Source organism: Dendropsophus ebraccatus, chromosome 10, assembly GCF_027789765.1.
Source record: "Dendropsophus ebraccatus isolate aDenEbr1 chromosome 10, aDenEbr1.pat, whole genome shotgun sequence".
Lineage (NCBI taxonomy): Eukaryota > Metazoa > Chordata > Amphibia > Anura > Hylidae > Dendropsophus > Dendropsophus ebraccatus.
The window spans coordinates 43688478-43709783 of record NC_091463.1 but is presented as its reverse complement, the minus strand read 5'-3'; the positions used below and the strand labels follow the sequence as shown (position 1 = coordinate 43709783).

General features: G+C 41.9%; 1 protein-coding gene across 3 annotated transcripts in view; it reads right to left on the bottom strand.

The window, feature by feature from the left end:
- MED12 (mediator complex subunit 12) overlaps window positions 1–21306 on the bottom strand; it is a 70990-nt gene that overhangs the window by 43125 nt on the left and 6559 nt on the right. For all 3 annotated transcript variants that reach the window (XM_069985669.1, XM_069985670.1, XM_069985671.1), the window contains exons 2-17: window positions 18380–18484; window positions 18110–18301; window positions 15894–16053; window positions 15640–15812; window positions 15425–15535; window positions 15089–15343; window positions 14834–14980; window positions 14167–14266; window positions 13921–14057; window positions 12625–12756; window positions 12393–12522; window positions 10580–10809; window positions 7097–7177; window positions 4296–4460; window positions 4070–4214; window positions 3865–3983 (exon numbers count right to left, since the gene is read on the bottom strand). In XM_069985669.1, coding sequence (XP_069841770.1) covers window positions 3865–3983; window positions 4070–4214; window positions 4296–4460; window positions 7097–7177; window positions 10580–10809; window positions 12393–12522; window positions 12625–12756; window positions 13921–14057; window positions 14167–14266; window positions 14834–14980; window positions 15089–15343; window positions 15425–15535; window positions 15640–15812; window positions 15894–16053; window positions 18110–18301; window positions 18380–18484 — 2382 coding nt within the window. The remainder of the gene's footprint in view (window positions 1–3864; window positions 3984–4069; window positions 4215–4295; window positions 4461–7096; window positions 7178–10579; window positions 10810–12392; window positions 12523–12624; window positions 12757–13920; window positions 14058–14166; window positions 14267–14833; window positions 14981–15088; window positions 15344–15424; window positions 15536–15639; window positions 15813–15893; window positions 16054–18109; window positions 18302–18379; window positions 18485–21306) is intronic.

Here is a 21306-nt window from a genome sequence, read left to right as displayed (position 1 = left end):
CACAATTTAGCAGCTGTTTTTTATCTTTTTTTGTACGCCGTTTATTATACGTCACATATGACATGTTACCGCTATTCGTCAGGTTGGTACAATTACAGTGATATCCATTTTATATAACTTTTTTTATAGTTTATGGCAGGGGTCCTCAACTGGCGGACCACGGCGGCCAGCTGTCCGGAGCCCGGCTGCGGCGCTGCTCCCTGCACAGTAACTATCTATGAGTGCTCGTAACGAGCGCTCAGATACCGAGCAGCAGCACTGACAGAGAGGAAGCCATTGGCTCCCTTCCTGTCAGTTACTCTCGTGGCCACAGCGGTCACAAGAGGCCGCACTGACCCTCTGGTGTCGGCGCTCTAGTGACGTTCCTGCACCGGCGGGGAGTGCGGCCTCTAGTGACCGCTGCAGTGCGGCCACAGGAGGAAGAAAAGAGGACGCGCAGGACTCAGGTGAGTATAAAGTGTTTGTTTTTTATGCTATATGGGAGTGGGACAGCACACAGGGGGGCTATATACCAGGGGAGAGCACACAGGGTGCTATATACTGGGGGACAGCACACAGAGGGGCTATATACTACTGGGGGAAAGCGCACAGAGGGACTATATACTACAGGGGGAGAGCACACAGAGGGGCCATATACTGGGGGACAGCACACAGGGGGCTATATACTGGGGGGGAGCACACAGAGGGGCTATATACTACTGGGGGAGAGCACACAGGGGGGGCTATATACTACTGGGGGAAAGCGCACAGAGGGACTATATACTACAGGGGGAGAGCACACAGAGGGGCCATATACTGGGGGACAGCACACAGGGGGCTATATACTGGGGGGGGGAGCACACAGAGGGGCTATATACTACTGGGGGAGAGCACACAGGGGGGGCTATATACTACTGGGGGAGAGCACAGAGCATACTACTAATGCAGTCACCCCCTGTGTACCTAATTTTAAAAGGCTGGTGAGAGAAAATGCCAGTTTTTCGCCAATGGAGTTATGTGAGGGATGAGGTTTTTAGCGGTACACCTTTTGTGTACATGTGATGTTTTAATGGCTTTTATCTATATTTTTTAGGGGGATTAACAAAAAATTTAATTTTGGTTAGTTTTTTTTATTTTTATTTTTTTACAGCGTTAATAGGGCAGGATAATTATTGTAAAGTAATGTGTTAATAGACAGGGTCATTATCGATACGACGATTCCAAATAAGTGTATCTTATTCATAGGGGATCATTTATAAAGGGGGGATGGGGAATGTGTATATTTATTTATATTTATTTTATAAATTGATTTAATTTACTAATTTATTTATTTATTTTGTGTATGTGTGTAATTGTGTGTGTTTAAAGCGACTCTGTACTCACAATCTGACCCCCCCCCCCAAATAAAAACCACTTGTACCTTCGGATAGCTGCTTTTCATCCAAGATCTGTCCTGGGGTCCGTTCTGCAGGTGATGCAGTTATTGTCCTAAAAAACACTGCACCGGTGCTTAACGATCCAGCCCATGTTCAGTATTCACACAGCTGACGAATAGGAGACAGACAATCTGCCTAAAACATACCTTATGAGGAGGAAGGCGGGGAGGAGGGACAGAGAGGTTGTGCCAGCCTAATGCATACACAATCCAGGCCACTCCTGTAGGGCACAGGGCTGCCAGTTTAAAAGTAAATTTTTAGTACAATAACTGCATCACCTGCCGAACGGACCCCAGGACAGATCTTGGATTAAAAGCAGCTATCCGAAGGTACAACAGTTTTGGGATGGGGGTGGGGGATGGGTCAGATTGTGGGTACAGAGTCGCTTTAACTTTCTCTTTTCAGGTACATCTATAATACATTACAGCACATGATCAGTGCTGTAATGTATTATAGAATGAATGAGCTGTCAGAACCGGACAGCTCATTCATACGATCAGGTCCCTGCCCCTGCGGTCGCCTGGACAGCAGTGTTCATGGGGTCAAGTGCCCGGGAGGGAGCGCGGCTCCCCTCCAGGCAGGGGCAGCAGGAGGAGGCTGTGTGACAGCCTCCTCCTGTTTCCCGATCACCGCTAGGGACAGCGGGGGGAGGCAGGGACAGTATGACGTTCCTGGAACGTCATGTTGCAAGAACAACCTGCTTTACATGACGTTCAAGGAAAGTCATTTTGCGGCAAGGGGTTAAATTGTGCAGGCTGCCCATTGAAGTCAGCAGTATTTTTCAACATGTTGAAAGACCACAATCAGCAGACATCATGCGCCGATTGTGATCTTTTAACATGTCCCATTACAACAAACGATTATTAGACGGTAAGGCCGATAATTGTCAACAGTCTTAACCCTTTGAGGACCAAGCACAAAATGACTCAGTAAACCGCGACAATTTTCATTATTGTGTTTTTGCTTTTTCCTCATCCCCTTCTAAGAGCTCTAGCACTTTGTTTTCCATCTACAGGGCCATGTGAAGGCTTGTTTTTTACAGGAATAGTCGTACTTTGTAATGGCATCTTTCATTTTACCATAACATGTATGATGGAACCCCAAATATATTATTTATGAAGATATAAATTGGTGGAATTGAAAAAAAGAATGCAATATAGTAACTATTGAGGGGTTCCTGTGTCTACATAATGCACTATATGGTAAAAGCGGCATGATACCATTATTCTATAGGTCAGTCCGAACACAACCATATGCAGGTTTACACAGATTCTCTAATGTTTTATATTGTTTTTTTATTAAATCCTTTTTTTTGCAATTATTTATTAATAAAGTGTCCCTATTGTGAGGCTTATAACAGTTTTACTTTTTCACCTACAGGGCTGTATTGGGTGTCATTTTTTGTGCCATGATCTCCTCTTTTTATTAATACCATATTTGTGTAGACCAGACGTTTTGATCACTTTTTATTATATATATACACACACACACACACGTACACGGAGGAAGGTAAGAGACCTCCAGCGGTCCGACACAACCATCGGGATCTTCGCAGTCACACTGCGGGGGTCCCGATCGGTAAGTGACAGGGGACTCCCCCTGTCACTTACACTTAAACGCCGTGGTCGCGTCGCGATCATGGTGTTTAAGAGGTTAATGACATGCTGCAGCGCGATCGCTGCAGCCTGTCATTAACGGTGAGGTGCCGGCTGCTCACGCTTCATAGCAGGAGAAACACCCTGGACGTACAGTTACGCCCAGGGTCGTCTAGGGGTTAATATAGCCTAATATCCTATTTGCCATAAGCACTCCACTAACCTTACACCAAACCCTATCTTAAGGCCCTATTACATGAAACAATTATTGACCGTATTCGGCCGATATGGGTGCTAATCGTCTTGTGTAATAGAAGACAACGATCGGCCAACATGAATGATGTCAGCTGATCGTTGCCATTCAACATGTTGAAAGACAAACGACTAAGGGTCCATTTACACAGAAAGATTATCTGACAGATTATCTGCCAAAGATTTGAAGCCAAAGCCAGGAACAGACTATAAACAGATATCAGGTCATAAAGGAAAGCCTGAGATTTCTCCTCTTTTTAAATCCATTACTGGCTTTGGCTTAAAATCTTTGGCAAATAATCTTTCTGTGTAAATGGGCCCTAAGATAGTACCGATCTGCTGCCGTCGCTCCATGCAATAGGAGCGGCGGCAGCAGACTGCCACTATCCTCTATGTGCTGCCAGGACCATCTAGCGATCACCCGGGCAGCCCCCCACAGCTCCCTGCGAACCCCCCCCCGGCTCTTACTCCCTAGCTGCCGACGCGTGTAACAGCACCAGCATCGAGCAGGGAACAAGGAGCAAACGAGCGCTGACCTGACAGGTCGGCACTCGTTTGCTTCTCCGCATCGCCCCATGTAATAGGGGATTTAAATAGGTTACCTGAGCTGTAACTTGATGCTGGTCAAAGTGTGAGAGCTGCTGAAACCTGTGAAAAATTTCTTCTGCTGTAGGAAAAGCTTCAGGCTTTGCCCTGCGTCTACGCTGTCCTTCATTGGACCCTTGGAGAGAATATTTAAAGGACATTCACCAAATTGTGTATTTTACAAATTAGGAAATTGTGAAGATTCCATCTTGCTGTTCTCACCTGTCTCTGCAGTGCTTTTCCTGTTCAGTACCTTAAGAATATCCCTAGTAATCTTTTTGATTACATGTCGGGCATCATCTCTTTGCCTTCCGACACCGAACAAAACAACTAACCGCTGGTTGCACTCATGACTACATGATTCTTCCTGGAGAACAGATTTCAAAGATCAAACAAAGGTAATGTCAGCAGAAAAAAAAAAAAAAAAAAGCAGTTAGTAAAGACTGACCTGTGGGATAGGGAAATGAGTTGCATACTGAATGTGACGTGGTTGATCATAAAGGGAGGCCAACAACCCATCACCGCTTGCAGTCTTCACAGGACGACGGCCTTCACTATCTCCCTCATCAGGGCCTGGACTACGCCCTTCACAACGCATAGCAGGTGAGAACATCTAAAAAGTAGCATATTATCAGTAAAAGTGATTTTTGGAATGTGAAAGTTTGTTTGTTTTTTAAATAAAGAAACACAAAAAGTCATACTCATACCTATATAGCCATCTCTTCCCTAAATCATGAATACTCTGCTCAGCCAAAAAATGACATTTATTTCTGCCCGACACCAACAGCAGGGATAGCCAAGCTACCTCAACACAGATTATTCAGCAGAAGTTGTCTTTTTCTAAATACGGTGCTGTTTAAAAGTCTGTAAACCATTTAGATTTAGGAAAATTATCTATTGTCACATATCTGTGAGTGGTAAAAGTATGTGAATCTTTGGTTTTAGAATCTGGCATCACATCATTTTCCTTTCCCCAAAAACGCTTTTTAAACTGACCCACCATCTCTATTTTGGCCTGATGTGTACACAAAACACACTTCCAATAGCTTTCTGGCATGTCCAGGTGATTCTTAGGAAATTTAAGACAGCCACTTAGTTGAGTGGGCAATGCATGCACTGACCCTAAACACAGTAAGCACTGTGCAATGGGAAAGTGGCAGCAAGGGGCAAGATGATACAGTTAGGTGTGTGTGTGTGTGTGTGTGTGTGTGTGTGTGTGTGTGTATTCTCCAGCAGGCTCGCAACATGTTTTGACTTGAAAGTCCCATTTAATTCATGACCTGAGAAACTAGTATTCATTTTACTCTTCGCATGATCTTCCCACTCCTGGGATAGGAAAATAAAGATCTTAAAAATCCTCTATTTGTACGCATTGGGGGAAATTTAGCAAATACTAAATGGAGCCAAGAAAGGGGGAAAAGTGGCCATGTTCTTGTAGCACTGGACAACCCCTTTAAGATCGAAGTACATGCTGGTCTTAAATTAGGCCTCCTCATATGGGCAGGAAACCAGCACCCACATGTTTCAAATGCCAATGGAACCGGACGATTTTTGGCCTATGATTTGGTCTTGCCCCTGTCTAAAGGTCTTCTGAAGAGAGGTGGTGAATACTCTTACTACTATGTGTCCTATACAAGTCCCACTTGATCCCTCCATATGAATTTTTGGTGCGTTGTGTAAGGAGGTGTGGACCCACCATGTCATTTTTTTGCAAGAAACTTTATTCCTTGCGCGCAAAGCTATTGCAATGCGTTGGATAGATAAAAGGCCTAACACCATTATTTATGAACGTATCATTGCCTTAGGTTCTATACGATACTCTAAATTTGCAGAGGAATGGTCCCCATGGATGAATTCCACTCATTGCATAAACCCTCCTCCATAAGTAGATTTAGAATTTACTATCTATTTCCTCTCCTATGCACGACATATACCATCTTAACAATATCCTAATACTGTTGCACCAGATGAGACTTTGTTAATTAATGTTTAACAATTATTTCCCACTGCATACCACTGTTTGCTATATAGCCATTGTTTTTCTGTTTTATGTTCTTATTGTAACTAATTTGTTAATCTGGAGACTTGTAACAAGATCTATTAACCACTTATTCTATGAAAGAACTATTCTAAATCTCAGATGTACCATGTCTTTACATATAGACTTGTAAACTGAAACCTATGCAATAGTAAGATTATACCTTTCTGTCCAATATTCTTAAACTGTTTTTATTGAAGAAATTTTTGGTATAAACTAATGAAACTAAAAAGGCCAACACAAATCCCTCTGTGGATAACTATGGTAAAGACTGTAGTCTCATATGAACGCTTAGAGGTACATAGGGGTTGCCCCACCAAATTTGGAGGAGTCTGGGATTCTTGGTGCCATTCCCCCCCAACACTTGTTTCAGAACCCGAATTGTATGAATACTTAAACTATATCCTATATGTGTGGAGAAACACCTCACTCCTTACATTACTGATATGTTGAGCTCCATTGTTTGTTGTGAATTTATTATGAGTTCCTATGATTATCTGCACTTATGAATATGAACGGGATTCTGTGGCTTTTTATATTTCCTGTGTGTCTGTTTTATGCTTTTTTTACTGCATGGACTCCTGTTTGTGTGAATTTTTATTGTGTAACTCCTAATAAAAGTTAAAAAAAAAAAAAAAAAAATTAGGTCTCATCCCACAGTTGAGGAAGGCTTGACGCCGAAACGTCCTGTTTTTTACCGCTGTAAAAAAAATCTGATGAATTTTCTAGAATAAAAGATTTCTGGAAGCATGAAAATGGTGAGTGCCGAGATTTGAACTTTCATGATGCTATAGGAATTTTTTCCAACTACGAGCACCACCCTCGACACAGACGTGCCGCCCAAAAAGAATCTCTCGGAAGAACAATGTTTGGCATCTGTCAAGTAGTTGAGACAACTACTTTAGCATCATGTCTCCGGCCAAATGTCTATGTACTCTAATTCACAACTGTATTTTAATAACCGTACAATGACACACTGACATTTTTTTACACACTCTACTAGTACTAAGCAGAAAGCAACCTAGAGCTTAGATGCACTGACACAAATACCAATTGACTCATTTGTCTTATTCCACTTAAACAAGATTTAATTCGACCAAATATAGAGTTTCATTTATATGAGAGGGTTATTGGTTAACTGGAATCCCAGCGGTGAAGATCCATGAAGAGTACATAGGTGGTTGAAAATATATACAGCATAATAAACTTACCTGAAAATCACTTTTCTCCATATCATCAAATAAAGCTCCTGAACTGTGGTCAATATCCATGGTTTCTGAAAGTGTTGTGTCCTAAATAGATACACTGCATAAGCTTCACAGACACCATGAATTGAAATCCAACAAAGGCAACCCTCTGAGAAAGGCAAACCCACTCCCACTGAGGCCTAGCTCAGGATAATTATATATAGTTCCTGACATATAATGAATAAAAAAATGCATTAGCCTAAAATGTGCTGTACAGAACGTGATGTTAACTGACGGTTAAAATGCTCATAGGAAAACGTCCACATCTTTTGGGTTAGTAACCCATGCTGCTACCTGCACAGTAGTATACTTTCAGAATAAACACTACACACAACTAAGGGAAACCACAAATTTTGACATAAACTGACAGCTACTTTGAATGCGATATAAACTGCCGGCAATAAAAAAAAAAAAAAAAAAAAAAAAAGAGTCAGCCAGCAGGGCCAGAGGGAAAACATAATAAAACAATCACTGATAACCTCTATGCGTGCTTTTGCAGCATTGTCTCACTGCTCCGGGACTCCCACCTCGCTCTGGGATCTCCTTTGGCTGATACATCACCACCCGATTGATGGACTGCCCTCTCAGCAAGTCAGTGACTGGGGCGGGACAATGCCAAAGTCACTGATTGGTTAATGGGGTAATCCATCAGTCAGGTTTGACATATCAAATGTGAAGTATCTAAGCTTGTGGATGGTGTGGAGAAGCATAAATAGTATCACTTCGTTCCATGACATGAACTGTCTAGCAAATAGCAGCAGCAGACCCCATAGAAAACCGCTCCTGCTCTGGACAGTTCCTGTCATGGACAGAGGTGGCAGCAAAGAGCACTCTCTAATTATACACCACTTCCTGCAGGGCATCCAGCAGCTGATTAGTTTTGAGAGGCCTGAAATTGTACTCATCTGTATAACTTTTTCACATCAGTTAATTTGAATTTTGTTTTTATTTAAAGTACTCTTTTAAGCAGGGCTGTGGAGTCGGAGTCGGGAAAAAATGTACCAGCTTTAACCCTTAGAGGACCGGGCCAATTTCAATTTTTGCGTTTTTGTTTTTCCTTCCTTGTGCTCAAAAGGCCATAGCACTTGCATTTTTTCACCTAGAAACCCACATGAGCTCTTATTTTTTGCGCCACTAATGGTAATTTGCAATGACAGGCTGAGTTTTTTCATAAAGTACACTGCGAAGCCAGAAAAAAAAAATTCAGCGTAATGAAAGAAAAAAAAAAAAAAAAAAACGCATTTCTTTTTTGTTTTTTTTTCGTTTTTACGCCATTCGCCCTGGGGTAAAACTGACTTGTGATATATGTTCCTCAAGTGGTTACGATTAAAACAATATGTAACATGTATAACTTTCATTGTATCTGATGGCCTGTAAAAAAATTCAAACCATTGTTAACAAATATATGTTCCTTAAAATCGCTCCATTTCCAGGCTTATAGCGCTTTTATCCTTCAGGCTATGAGGCTGTGTCAGGTGTCATTTTTTGCGCTATGATGTGTGGATTTGATGCGACCAAAAATGCACAATTTTGCACTTTGTTTTTTTTTTGCGCTTACGCCGTTTACCATGCGAGATCAGGAATGTGATAAATTAATAGTTTGGGCGATTACGCACGCAGCGATACCAAACATAATTATTTATTTTTATTTATAACATGGGAAAAGGGGGGTGATTCAAACTTTTATTAGGGGAGGGGGCTTTTTATTAATAACAGCACTTTTTTTTTTTTCTTTTACACTTATACTAGAAGCCCCCTGAGGGAATTCTAGTATAAGTACTCTGATCTCTCATACAGATCTATGCTGCATAGATATGCAGCATAGATTGATGAGATAGGCACATTGATTGCTTCCGGCTGCTGCAGCCGGAAGCAATCGAGTGCCGAGCCGGGATCAGCGCCATTACGGCGCAGACCCCGGACGGGGTAAGATCTGTGGATCGCTCCTCCGGGACAACGACCCAGAGGAGCGATCCACCCCACTAGACACCAGGGAATGGCTGCATCAAGTAATCGGATGCAGCTGTCAACTTTGACAGCTGCATCCGATTATTTTCTTAGCGGGCACGGCGATCGGACCGCGCCCGCTAATAGCCGCGGTCCCGGGCTACAAGCGGCACCCAGGACCGCGGCGGTTAAGAGCGTGGCCGCCGCGCAGGCCCCGCTCTGAACACATGGAGGCGGCCCTGGACGTACGGGTACGTCCATGGTCGCCTAGGGGTTAAAAAAATTTTTTTAATTCAGTTTTGATATGAATTTTATAAGTTTTGCACATCAATATATATTATGAGCAATTAGATAAGGGTGGTCAGGGAAAAGTTGTCAGTCACTATTTGTTTCTGAGCTGGAAGAGTCCATTGTGTGGGGGGGAGATCTGTGCTGTTCTCTTCCTGGATGCTGGATGACTGTATATGAGCAGCAGTGTAATATGAAGATATCCTGTGTAATATAGAGGAGGAGGAGAAGACATAAGTAGTGTAGCAGTAACCTCAGTCCTCAATGAGGTGTTTTTCTTCAGTGTTCTATGGCTGCAGCTGTGTGTGTGTGTGTGTGTGTGCGCCCTATGGCTGAAGCTGTGTGTGTGTGTGCTATGGCTGCAGCTGTGTGTGAATGTACTATGGCTGCAGCAGGCTGCGGGTCTTTGTGTATGTACTATAGCTACAGCAGGCTGTGTGTGCGTGTGTGTGTGTGTGTGTGTGCGCTATGGCTGCAGGTGTGTGTGTGTGTGTGTGTGTGTGTGTGTGTGTGCGCGTGCGCGCTACGCACGCTATGGCTGCAGCAGGCTGTGTGTGTATATGACTGGCCATTTATTAAGGAGCAGGAGTCGGAAGTCGGTCCTGATAAAATTCAGGAGTCGGAGTTGGAGTCGGAGCTGCGGCGTACTGACTCCACAGACCTGCCTTTAAAGGGCCGTATTACACGTCCCGATGACTCGATCTGCTTGGTGATCGCTTACTGAGCCCATAAAATTGTGCAGCAAGGGCATTGTTAGCCATCGGCAGTGCATCGCCGACTCAAAGTCATGGTGCGCGAGGGTCCCAGGCCTTCTCTTGATATCAATGTAGGGCCCTAAGAGTGTGTGTTCTGGGCATTCTCTGTGACAAAGTTACTGTTCAAGAAGGGACGCTGTCACCATCAGCTATAGTCTATGCTGGACATCCTTTGCCACCTCCAGCTTTATTACAGTGAGGTTACATTACATCGTAATCTTGCACGTGATCACGAGATGACTGCTGGGAAATGATCTCTAAACAATCAGCTCATGAGTAATTTTTTAAAATTTCAGTTAAAATGAAATCTTCACCCTGAAAATGTTCAACATAAAAACTAAATTTCTGGCAACACATTGCCTCTAGGGGCTGTAGGTTAGTAATTGTATGCTTTCTTTAGTAAATGAAATCTAAATAATTAGACTACTATCTTCCAACAGTTATCTATTGTACATACCTCTAGTTTTATGCTATTGTTTGCCTCTCCCTCTTTGCGATCTGTATCATCTGTTGGATCCTCATATGGGGAACGAGGTCGTGGTGCGTGAGGGTCCAGTCCCAGGTCTCCTCTTGAGATCAGTGTGCACATATACATATTGTGAGAAAATACATCATGCCGAATAAGCTCGCAAAATAGCAACACCAGATTAAAGAATTCTACTCGTTCTCCCTCATTTGTAGGGTCCGCTATGAAAGAAAACAAACACAGAGTAAGGTAGAGAAAAATGGTGAAAGGAGTTCAATCTAATATTTATTACAGTAATATTAAGTTCATGCCACCCTACTAAAACACCAGACTTTAACGTGTGTCCACCAACTTTAAGGTGGATCTGTCAGCTTCAATTTACGTTCCAAACTGCTGACAGCATATGCCAGAAGGCAGGTCATACCACCCTGGCTTCCCCAGCGCCACTAGTATCTTACCAATCCCTCCTACTGTTCGGCTGATGCTGGCGGAAGCCGATTGGCTGGGTGGGCCTGCAGTGTCATGGCCCTAGGACCCAGAAATGGCAGAACAGCCGAAGGATCTGTAAGATCCCGGTGGTGCTGTAGATTCCAGGGAGATAAGTGCCCTTTATTATTTTCAAACGACCTATCCCTGGGCAATTTCAATACGTCACTTTCAATACGATTACTTCAGGAGCCCCCAAAGCAAGTCTGAGCACGGACTCAGTTATGTATGCACCGGGCCTTTTACATGCTCACAGCGGGATGACAATTCCGCTGTGAGTATGTAATCATATTGAGAGTGACAGTAAAAGGATCTGCAGTGGATTTCGCTGTGAACTCGCAGCATGAAATCCACTGTGGACCCGTTACGTTTGAACTCTTACACATAATTCTATTTGTAGGGCTAGTCAAGTTAAACTTTTTTGCAAATACACATATTTAGCAAACTTCCCTACTCCTTAATGTCCTATTACCCCAAGCGATTATCAGCCATTAAGGCCGATAACTGCTTGGTGTAATAGTTACTGTTAAAAGGCAACGATCAGCCGACATGCCCCATGTCTGCCGATCCTCGTCTTTCAATATGTTGAATTTTTTTTTTTTTTATAACGACTGTCTGCTGGCCGTTGCTTTGTGTAATAGGAGCAGCAGCAGCAGACCGCCTCTCTCTCTTATGGGCTCCCCAGATGATCTAAAGATAGTCCTAGAAGCCCCTCCCACAGCTCCCCCGCTCTTGCCCGCTCGCACCGACAGCAAGCAGGGAGCAACCGAGCGCTGATCTGATGGGTGAGCACTCCCTTGCTCCTCCTGATTGGCCCATGTAATAGGTCCTTTATGGTTGCTCTTTTCCTTCCATTGTTGACAGCAAATTGTCTAGGTTAGTGACCACCACTTTGCTCTAAAAGCAGAGGTCTGGCTGGTATCTACACAATATAAGTATAAAGAAAGTCTTCTTCCAAGAGAGAGGCCTCCATAATAACGTCTATTCTTTTGGTGGTATGTGGTAAATCATAAAAGCTCCCATTGGTATAATGTGTAAGTGTTCAAATTTTTTGGTCCATACAGTGTATTTACTAGAACAGACAAGTACGGAAATGCCATTTTCTGCATAACATTACCTGTCCTGTGTTATGGCTTTAACCAGATCCAAAAGGTATTGTTCGCAAATCACATATAAAAATTTCTATCAGGTGTAAACATAAGATCAAAGCTGGTTGATGATGGCTAAAGAAACACTAAATATCAGACACTGTTTGAGCAATGTCACAAAAAACCGAGGAATCAAAAAACACAGAAACATCTGTGAAGCGTATACTCACTTAACACTGGGGCTTGTGTATCCAGAAACTGGAGAAGGACATCTTGGAATACAGGGGGTGAACTAAGTGCAGACAATGACCCTGAAGACACAGATCCCTTTTCATCGACTGTTTCAGAGTCACCACACCTCTAAAAAAATAAAAAAATAAAAATCAAAAAACAAAAACACAGAGCTGCCTTTAATCAAAAGAAAAAAAAAACAGGATTAGTAAAAGGATATATGTTAGATACCTCAGCTTCAATCTCCATCTGCCTCTTCTCTAGCAGTTTAGCTACAACTAAGGCACGATGATGTCCATAACGCTTGCAACTGACAGCCCACTCACAAAGAAGAGCAACTACAGCATCATCATCTGGCGAGATCTAAAAAAACAAGAATCATCATAAAACACTAACTACCACAAACATGCTGCCAGTCAAAGAGATAACAGGGACCAGTAAGGTGAAACACACCATCCAATCTGCAGGGAGTTACACAGAAAATTCATAAATAGTTTTGTTGGATAACCTGCAAATCTTTATACCGTTCGAATTTAAAATAATCATTTCGTGTGAACGCAGGCAACGATTGAAAAAAACTTGCATGTGTCGTTGATCGCATCTTTTGAGCTGAACTTGAAATCCTTGTTAATCATTCTCTAATCTTTCAGTGTAATTCCACACTGTTCATTTGCTGGGATCAGATGGATTAAACAATAAGAGTAACGATCATAACTAACAACTATTGTTATGTATAATGTATAATATGGTGAACAATGTCAGGTAGATCTCACTTGTGATCGTTTATTGTTAAAAGTCAATTTGTCTAATAGGGCCCTAAGTAGTCAAGTGGGTGGTCCTACACTAAGGGCCCTATTCCACCGGATGATTATCGTTTGCATAATCGTTAACGATTGACAATCTCAAACGACCGCTATTGCGAAAGACCTGAAAACGTTTACTCATTTCCATGGAACGATAATCGTTACTTATGATCGTAATTGCGATAGTTTTTCTTCGCTATTTATTCGCTATTGCGTTCGTATCTATCGCAAACGACCGAACGACGCCTTATTCAATGCGAACGATTTGCGAACGAGCAACGATAAAAATAGGTCCAGGTCTTATAAAGCGATCAACGATTTTTCGTTCGGTCGTTAATCATTAACTGCATTTCAACCGAACGATCATCATTTCGATTCGAACGATTTAACGATAATCTGAACGATAATCATCCGGTGGAATAGGGCCCTTAAGCTATAGTTCTCGTTATATACATATGCAAATAAAGAGCGCTGCCAATCAATGAGTAGGATGCTAAGTCAAGAATGAGTGGAGATTTCCATGAATATATCATCTATTATCCTAGAACTTTTCACTAAAAAAATTATATATCTGTTCAGCGCTTCCTTCTCCACAACAGGATCCTTTCAGATTTTTCAATCTAATCCATTTTTCGATCATTTAAGACTGCATTTTTCAATGTCACAGGTTCCCTTTAATACATTAAAAAGTACAGATCAGTCAGAAATGTCAAAATATGCTTACCTCATGACCATCCTTGCCAAGACCCAATCCAAAGATGCGATTATAAAGAGAATCCAAATTGTTACTGAAGTCAGACTTCTCAAAGCTGTGGCTATCAAGAACCTCCAAAGTATGAAGAACACGTCCAATGGGAAACCCTAAAAAGATACAGTAGTTTCTTTAAAAAAAAAAAAAAAACCCACACAGGGAGAAAAAAAAAAAAGCCAAGTAAAAAGATCTACAAACCACACAGTACTACAGTAGTACCTGCTGTAGCTTCCTGACACTTATCAAATGACCACCGGACCTCTACTGCTCGTCCACGCTCCTTTATCTGCTGCTCCATTTCCCGAAGTTTCCTTCGAACCTAAGATACACAAAATCCTAACATAAGCTTAGGATACAAAGATAAAACCAAAACAAGCTAAAAGGGGTGTTTCCAAATCAGCCTGTTGAGAGTTCAGCATTCAGAAATGTTCAATGTTCAAGAATTTTTGCAACTGTTCGTGGTGAAAGTGTATGGCCAGTGGACAGTGGGCAAAAACTGCAGTCTCAACTAGGGGACTACATGACATGTCTAAGACAGTATACCGAATCCTCTGATGCAGACAGCTAAGAAGTTACAATGACAGAAAATGATTCAATTTTTACAGCAGTATTGGAAATAGATCTCAGAAGGGTTGCCTTCTCTGATGAGGGACGTTTTCCGCTTCATCAAATGAATAGATATACTGTACATTCAGCAACCTTTCCTTGAAGACCACAAAATGATGGTGGCAGCTACGCAAGTGGTAAAGATGCAATTTTCTGCGTAAAATGAGCTGTGCTTTAAGTTACAGATTTTGTATGCCACAATACTAGCATATATGGTTTGACAAACCACATATGCCAACAAATAGACAACATACGCTATTAACATTAAGGTCTCACTTACCTGCTGTGTGAATACAGAATTGCCACCAGGCATGGGCAGACTGGACGGAGCAATAGGAAGGTGATCCAGAGGTGACCCAGTCTTAATTCGGTTGTCAGTCAAAGAGTAATGCCATACAAGAGCACTGGGACAACAAAGAACAATACTCTACAAAGAAAAGTGAAAAATAAATTGCAGTATCATATTTTATTCTGAAGAAAGATGATTCTTTCAGATTCTTATGTTGTCTGAGAAATACAAGCCAGATGCCAGTACCTGCAGCATGCAGCTTAACCCAAACACAAGTGGCCGATGCTGGGAGCACTGTAAGAGATCACTGAATGGGGAGGAAGGGACAGGTCCAGAAGGTGGAGGGGGTGCAGGTGCAGGAGGCAGGGCTGTGCCAGTCTGTGCTGAAAGGAGGTGCCCTGTATGTCCACCACTACTTTCCAACAGCTGTGCTAAGCGCCTTGTGCAGAAATAGGCAAGTCGCCGTGACAGGTAGGCAGACTGGACCAAAGAACCTGAATACTGTAGACACAAAAGAAGACCGTGATAAGTGAAATAAAACAGGTGTATAAAACAGGACTCTCTCTGTATATTCACACTCACACGCAGGAGGAGAGGAAGTAGCAGCTTCAATAGTTCATCTTCCCCTGGACGGATTTTCTCAAAACATTCCAGGACCCAAGTTAAAAACTCATGTCGATCCAACATCCCATCCTTTAAGATAACACACAAAATTAAAAATGATCTTTAATTCATACTCTCTTTAATGGAACATAGTGATGCACTATATTTAAAGTACACACACACAAAATTCTTACCTGGAACATAAACATTGCTAGTTTCTCATTGTATTCCCACTGCTTAAGGGCCAGCTCTACCTCTGGAGGCATAGGTACAGTTGGGGATCCCGTACTGCCACTTACTTGCCGGTAATACTCAGCAATCTTTTGCAGCTGCTCCCATAAATACCGAGTGATAATTTGGGTCCACTCTGCAACAGAAAACATCAGTAAAATAACATATTTCCAACGCTTTAATAATATCATGCATTACAGGAGGAAACAGCTTTTACCTATGAAAGGATCCATGACATGTCTTTTCTTTACTTTGGTTTCTGTAATGGCAGAATAGTAAGCACAAGTCATCTTAATAAGCCACGCTGCCCGCATAACTGGAACAGAATAACGTGCTAGAAAACCAAAAACCTCTTCTTTCTTTCCAAAAATTGGAACCTGAGCAAAAAAAAAACAAAAAAACAAAAAAAAAACAGATAAAACTGAGCATATATGCAGCCTTTTTTTTTCCCCATAAACTGTTAATTTAAACAATTTTTCAAAAGAAGAAGACTAAAAGAGAGGGCCAACCTTCGAAACAAGAAAGTGCTGATGCACAAAATATGACAATGAGACAAACAATAGAATATATACATTAGAGTAAGACTCATGGTAATAGGAGAAGCGGGCCCCGCACCAGTTCACACCAAATTTTTTAAAAATAAAAATAAAATTTAGGTACAACACATAGGTGGAGAAGCCACTGGTGTAAGGAAGGAAGCAGAGAAGAACGTAAACAAGCAAACGCAGCAAACATAAAGAAGGGAACTAGGCATAAGATGTGAGTTATCATCTGAGCTTCTCAGGGGGTTAGTCAATGGAGTGCAGGATCTCTGATTCTAAATGGTAGAATCGAATGTGAACAGGTAAACATACTGAGCTAGGGGTTGAAATTCTATCTTACCATACTAAGTTTGGAAAAAAACAGGAATTGGAATCCTGGAAATAGGACGTGAAGTCTTCCATTCTTAAATGATCATTAAAGGGGAATTCCGGTTAAGACACAATTAACCCTGTTTTAATCTATAATCTGAACTTGTTTGTAATACATAAATTGGTCTGTTTGTCCTCAGCACATCCTGCTTCTCACCCGAAGCTGCTGAAAATTCTCACTTCCTGGTCCACTCTGTCTCAACTACTCTGTCCTCCCCCTCCCTTCTGAGAAAGAGGTTAAATGATCCCTGTCTCTTCAGTTGCCAGGCAAGCTGTAAGACCTCATCTGTAACCCTGCCCACCACTGACATCACACAGTGATCACCTGGTCAAGGGCAAGAAAACAACAGCCTCTCCTGAGTAGTAGAGGGAAAAAGACAATATAGGCCATAGGACATAAAGATACATAAAGGTTGAACGCAGTTTCCCTTTACACCAGTTTGAGAAATCTCCCCCTGTGTTTACTGTGCAAAGCAGAAGCAGATTGAGCATGTGGTGGACAGATACTACAATACAGGGGTGTGTGCCCGGCAGCTTGTTCTAAGATGCAATGCAAACTAGAAGATGTTTCTAGGCCAGGTGCCACAATGTAAAACTGGGATCATTTGCAAATGTTTGAATCTGGGGCTAGGAGCAGTAGAGACAAGTGGGAAAGTTTCAAACAATCAGTGGGGGATTGGTGAGTGCATCTATATGCTTTCTGTGCATTTTATTTTTTTATGGGATTGCTGGAATTCCCCTTTAATCTTGCTGATCCACAGTAGGACAGGGTGTGAATCAGAGCGTTTCTAGTTGAGTGGTATGCAGGCTTATGATGCCATTAAAAGGAAGTGTAAAAGCGGGCTCCTGTATTTTATAGAGAACTCACTGTATTGAAGAAAAAGAGCTGAGGTTAGTGCGACCATGAGATCTATAACTTGAAGAGTCACGTCTCATAATATTGTCCAGAAGGCCATAAGGGATGGTTAGGACCAGAATAAGTGCAGCTAAATAAGGTGCAAAAATTGTGTGCGACTAGTCTATATAGGTTAGCGCTGCCCAACAGACTCCAACAGTAAGAAACAGATAAAAAGTAAAAATATTTATTTAAAAATGCACAAGAATTGTGCATTTTTAAATAAATATTTTTATACACAAGGTTTAAGATGTTTGTCCGTTGAGTGGAGGTTAGGGTGAGCTGGAGGTCTTATTCCCATTTCAGCAGGAGGGGCAGAGGAGTCTGTTCAGGAAAAGCCATCAAGTCAGCATATATTAGAGACAAGGAGTGGCGCAAAGGATACAGCAAATTGAGTAAGTAGTGAAGAAAGTGTGAAAGCTGAGAAGCTTTTCCTGAACCCAAGGGTAGGGGATCATCAACAGGGTCATCAATACATATGCACTATTACTTTTGACTTTTTTTCTTTTTCAAATACATATGACTTACTTTTGAAGAATGTTATATTTTAACAAAACTATGACACAGTTTAAGTCTTAAATTAAAAACATATGAAGAATTTTCACCGGGACAAGCTACAATTCTTACCTTTTTAGCCAGATGTGTAAGAGGCTTGGTTCCTGAAAGATCTGTAAACCAATTATTAATTGAGCTCTGGGAGCGAGCAGTGACCAGCCAGAAGTTGTCTTTCTGGTTAACTTGAGGCTTCCTGCGTCCAGTGTCTGGTAGGGTATTGCAACGCAGTTTCTCTGCCATGATGTTACTAAAATTGGAGCTAATCTAAAATAAAGAAATGGACAACATAAGAAAGAAAGCACATAATAAAGAAATAAGTGTTCAGTCACACAAGAGGGTTACCTTGGCTGGGTTAAAGTTGACATTCTTAGCACTTCCATGTTCATCTCCTGATACAGCTGGCTGGTTATTAAATCCTTGCTTTACATTTAATGCTGTAAGCTCATCCTACAAAGAGGAAAAGTGACAGACACAGGTTACATGGGTTCAATCATACAAATTAACATAACTACTTAACAATGTATCCCTTTTTGCAAGTTTTGTCCTGCAACACAAAACTGATACATTTCTTCCGTTCATGCTATGACGAAGCCAGGTCTGTGGAGTTATAAACCAAACTTCCAACTCTGACTTTACAAATGGCTCAAATAAATTCACTGATAAAATCAGTGCATCTTAATATGCGTCAGAATATCAAAAAGTTTTGTCGTCTTTCTTCTTGGTAATTCAACTCAAAAAGTATAACCCCTATATTATATAGAGTCATAACAAACAGAGCAATTTTTTTTTAGTTCTTCTTTATGTTAATGTTGATGTTGATAATTATGGCTTACAGCCAAGGAAAACCCAAAATCATTTGATTATTATAAGTATAACTGTTAAAAAAAAAAACTAACACAGAAATGTTGGCCAAACTTATGGTAAAGCAAGTTTGCTGGCCAATCAAGCACAGTGATACTGTGATTATTAAACCAAGTATTGGTACTCGGCAGCGTGGACTGGCGCCAAGTCCGGCTGGAAAATAAAAATTCCCATCACCCTTATTCTTTGCCATTGCCTAAGAACCCCTGGCATCCTTAGTCCTGTAATCTATTATACAGTAATGGGATTCCCTTCCCGACAGAATTAAAACAGAAACATTTCAAAGAGGTAAGGAGGATGGGGGACCTGCCATTCCAGATCCTTTTTTGTATTTTATTGAGGCACAACTCCAACACAAAATGGGTAAGGACAACTGTATGAGGACATATCACTGCATGGCTAACAGGACACTCCCCGCTATTGGCGGCAATAGATGTAGCTTGTACTGAGGGGCAGAGTCGTTCTATATAATGTTTTTTGTTTTGTTTCTTTGCTGATTTGCAAGGCTGGGTCAACTCCAAACTAACGCTAAAAAAAAGTAAAATGTACTTGACTGCAGTACAGATACACTTGAGTCTTTTTCCCATCATAAGCAGGGTCTTATGCTTTGTTTCATCAGATAAAATGGCCTGGGCATCCCACGTAACAGTAACGATTGACAACTTTCAAGCATAAATTACTGCATTTAAAGGGAGACTGTACCCACAATCTGTCGCCCCCCCCCCCCCCCAAACCGCTTGTACCGTTGGATAGCTGCATTTTAATCCAAGATCCATCCTGGAGTCTGTTTGGCAGGTGATGCAGTTATTGTCCTAAAAAACAACTTTTGAACTTGCAGCCCTGTGTCAAATTGTTGTGGCCTAAAGTATCTATGCCTTAGGCTTGCACCGCCTCTTCGTTCCTCCTCCCCGCCCTCTTCACCATTAGGAGCTCTAGGCCACACCAATTTGACACAGGGCTGCAAGTTGAAAAGTTGTTTTATAGGACAATAACCTGCCGAACGGACGCCAGCACAGATCTTGGATTAAAAGAAGCTATCCGAACGTACAAGCGGTTTTGGGAGGGTAGATTGTAGGTACAGAGTCGCTTTAAGTGTAATATAGTAAGGTTGAAAAAAAAGACGTCTATTAAAGGGGTTGTCCGGCGATAAAAAATTATTCACAGAATAACACACATTACAAAGTTATACAACTTTGTAATGTATGTTATGTCTGTGAATGGCCCCCTTCCCCGTGTCCCACCACCCCCCACCCGTGTACCCGGAAGTGTGGTGCGCTATACATACCTGTCACGTGCCGACCACGGTCTCCGATCCTCAGCAGTGACGTCTTCTTCGGGCGGCCACGTCATCAGCTGCTCAGCTGCGATTGGCTGAGCACAGTTATGCTCAGCCAATCGCGGCTGAGCTTCGGATGACGCTGCAGAGGGCGGCCAGCACTCGGGAAGATCCGCTGGCCGCCCGAAGAAGACGTCACTGCTGAGGATCGGAGACCGTGGTCGGCACGTGACAGGTGAGTATAGCGCACTACACCCTAGGGTATACGGGTGGGGGTGGTGGGACACGGGGAAGGGGGCCATTCACAGACATAACATACATTACAAAGTTGTATAACTTTGTAATGTGTGTTATTCTGTGAATAATTTTTTATCGCCGGACAACCCCTTTAAGTTCAACCAAGGAGGGTATTTCTACATTGGCATTAAAGTGTCACCGTCATTATAGCATTCAAAGTTTAAATCACATGGTCATGTGAAATTGAATTGTTTGTAATACACATTTATTATTTTAGTTATGCTTTAAAACAAAGTTATACTTATTTAAAAAGAAAGAAAGAAAGAAAGAAAGAAAGAGATCAAGCGCAGGAAGTCCCAGTCAGTACAGAGTGTCACAGCGCAATGCATCTATCAATCAAATGATTGCATTCTCTGTGAGCACAGATGACCGGGACTTCCTGTATCTTTTACTTTGTTTTGACGCATGATAACTAAAAAAATGTTTAAAAAAAATGTAAATTGCAAACATGCTTTATATCACATGTTGATTAGATTTTGAAAGATATATAAGCATATAAGACAACCCCTAACTTTTCCAGTTAAAATATAGAGTTTGGGATATACTGCACACCAAATAAAAAACATCAGACAACAGCGAGATCTGGGAGTCAGAGGAGGTACATAAATACCATAGGATACAAGGGCAGGTCAGAAGGGTGAAAAAGGTGTGTTTTTCTGGGCACAGTGCCACCCCAAAGTATCTCTTTTTTCCATACCCCGGCCCCCTGCAGCTTGCTCTGCCCTTCATACGGTTGCCGCATACCACAAGGACGTAGTTGTTTTTGAATGAAAAAAATAAAAAATCTTGTGAACAAAATACGTGTTCAGCCCTAGCTGTATCCAAAGAAACTTAA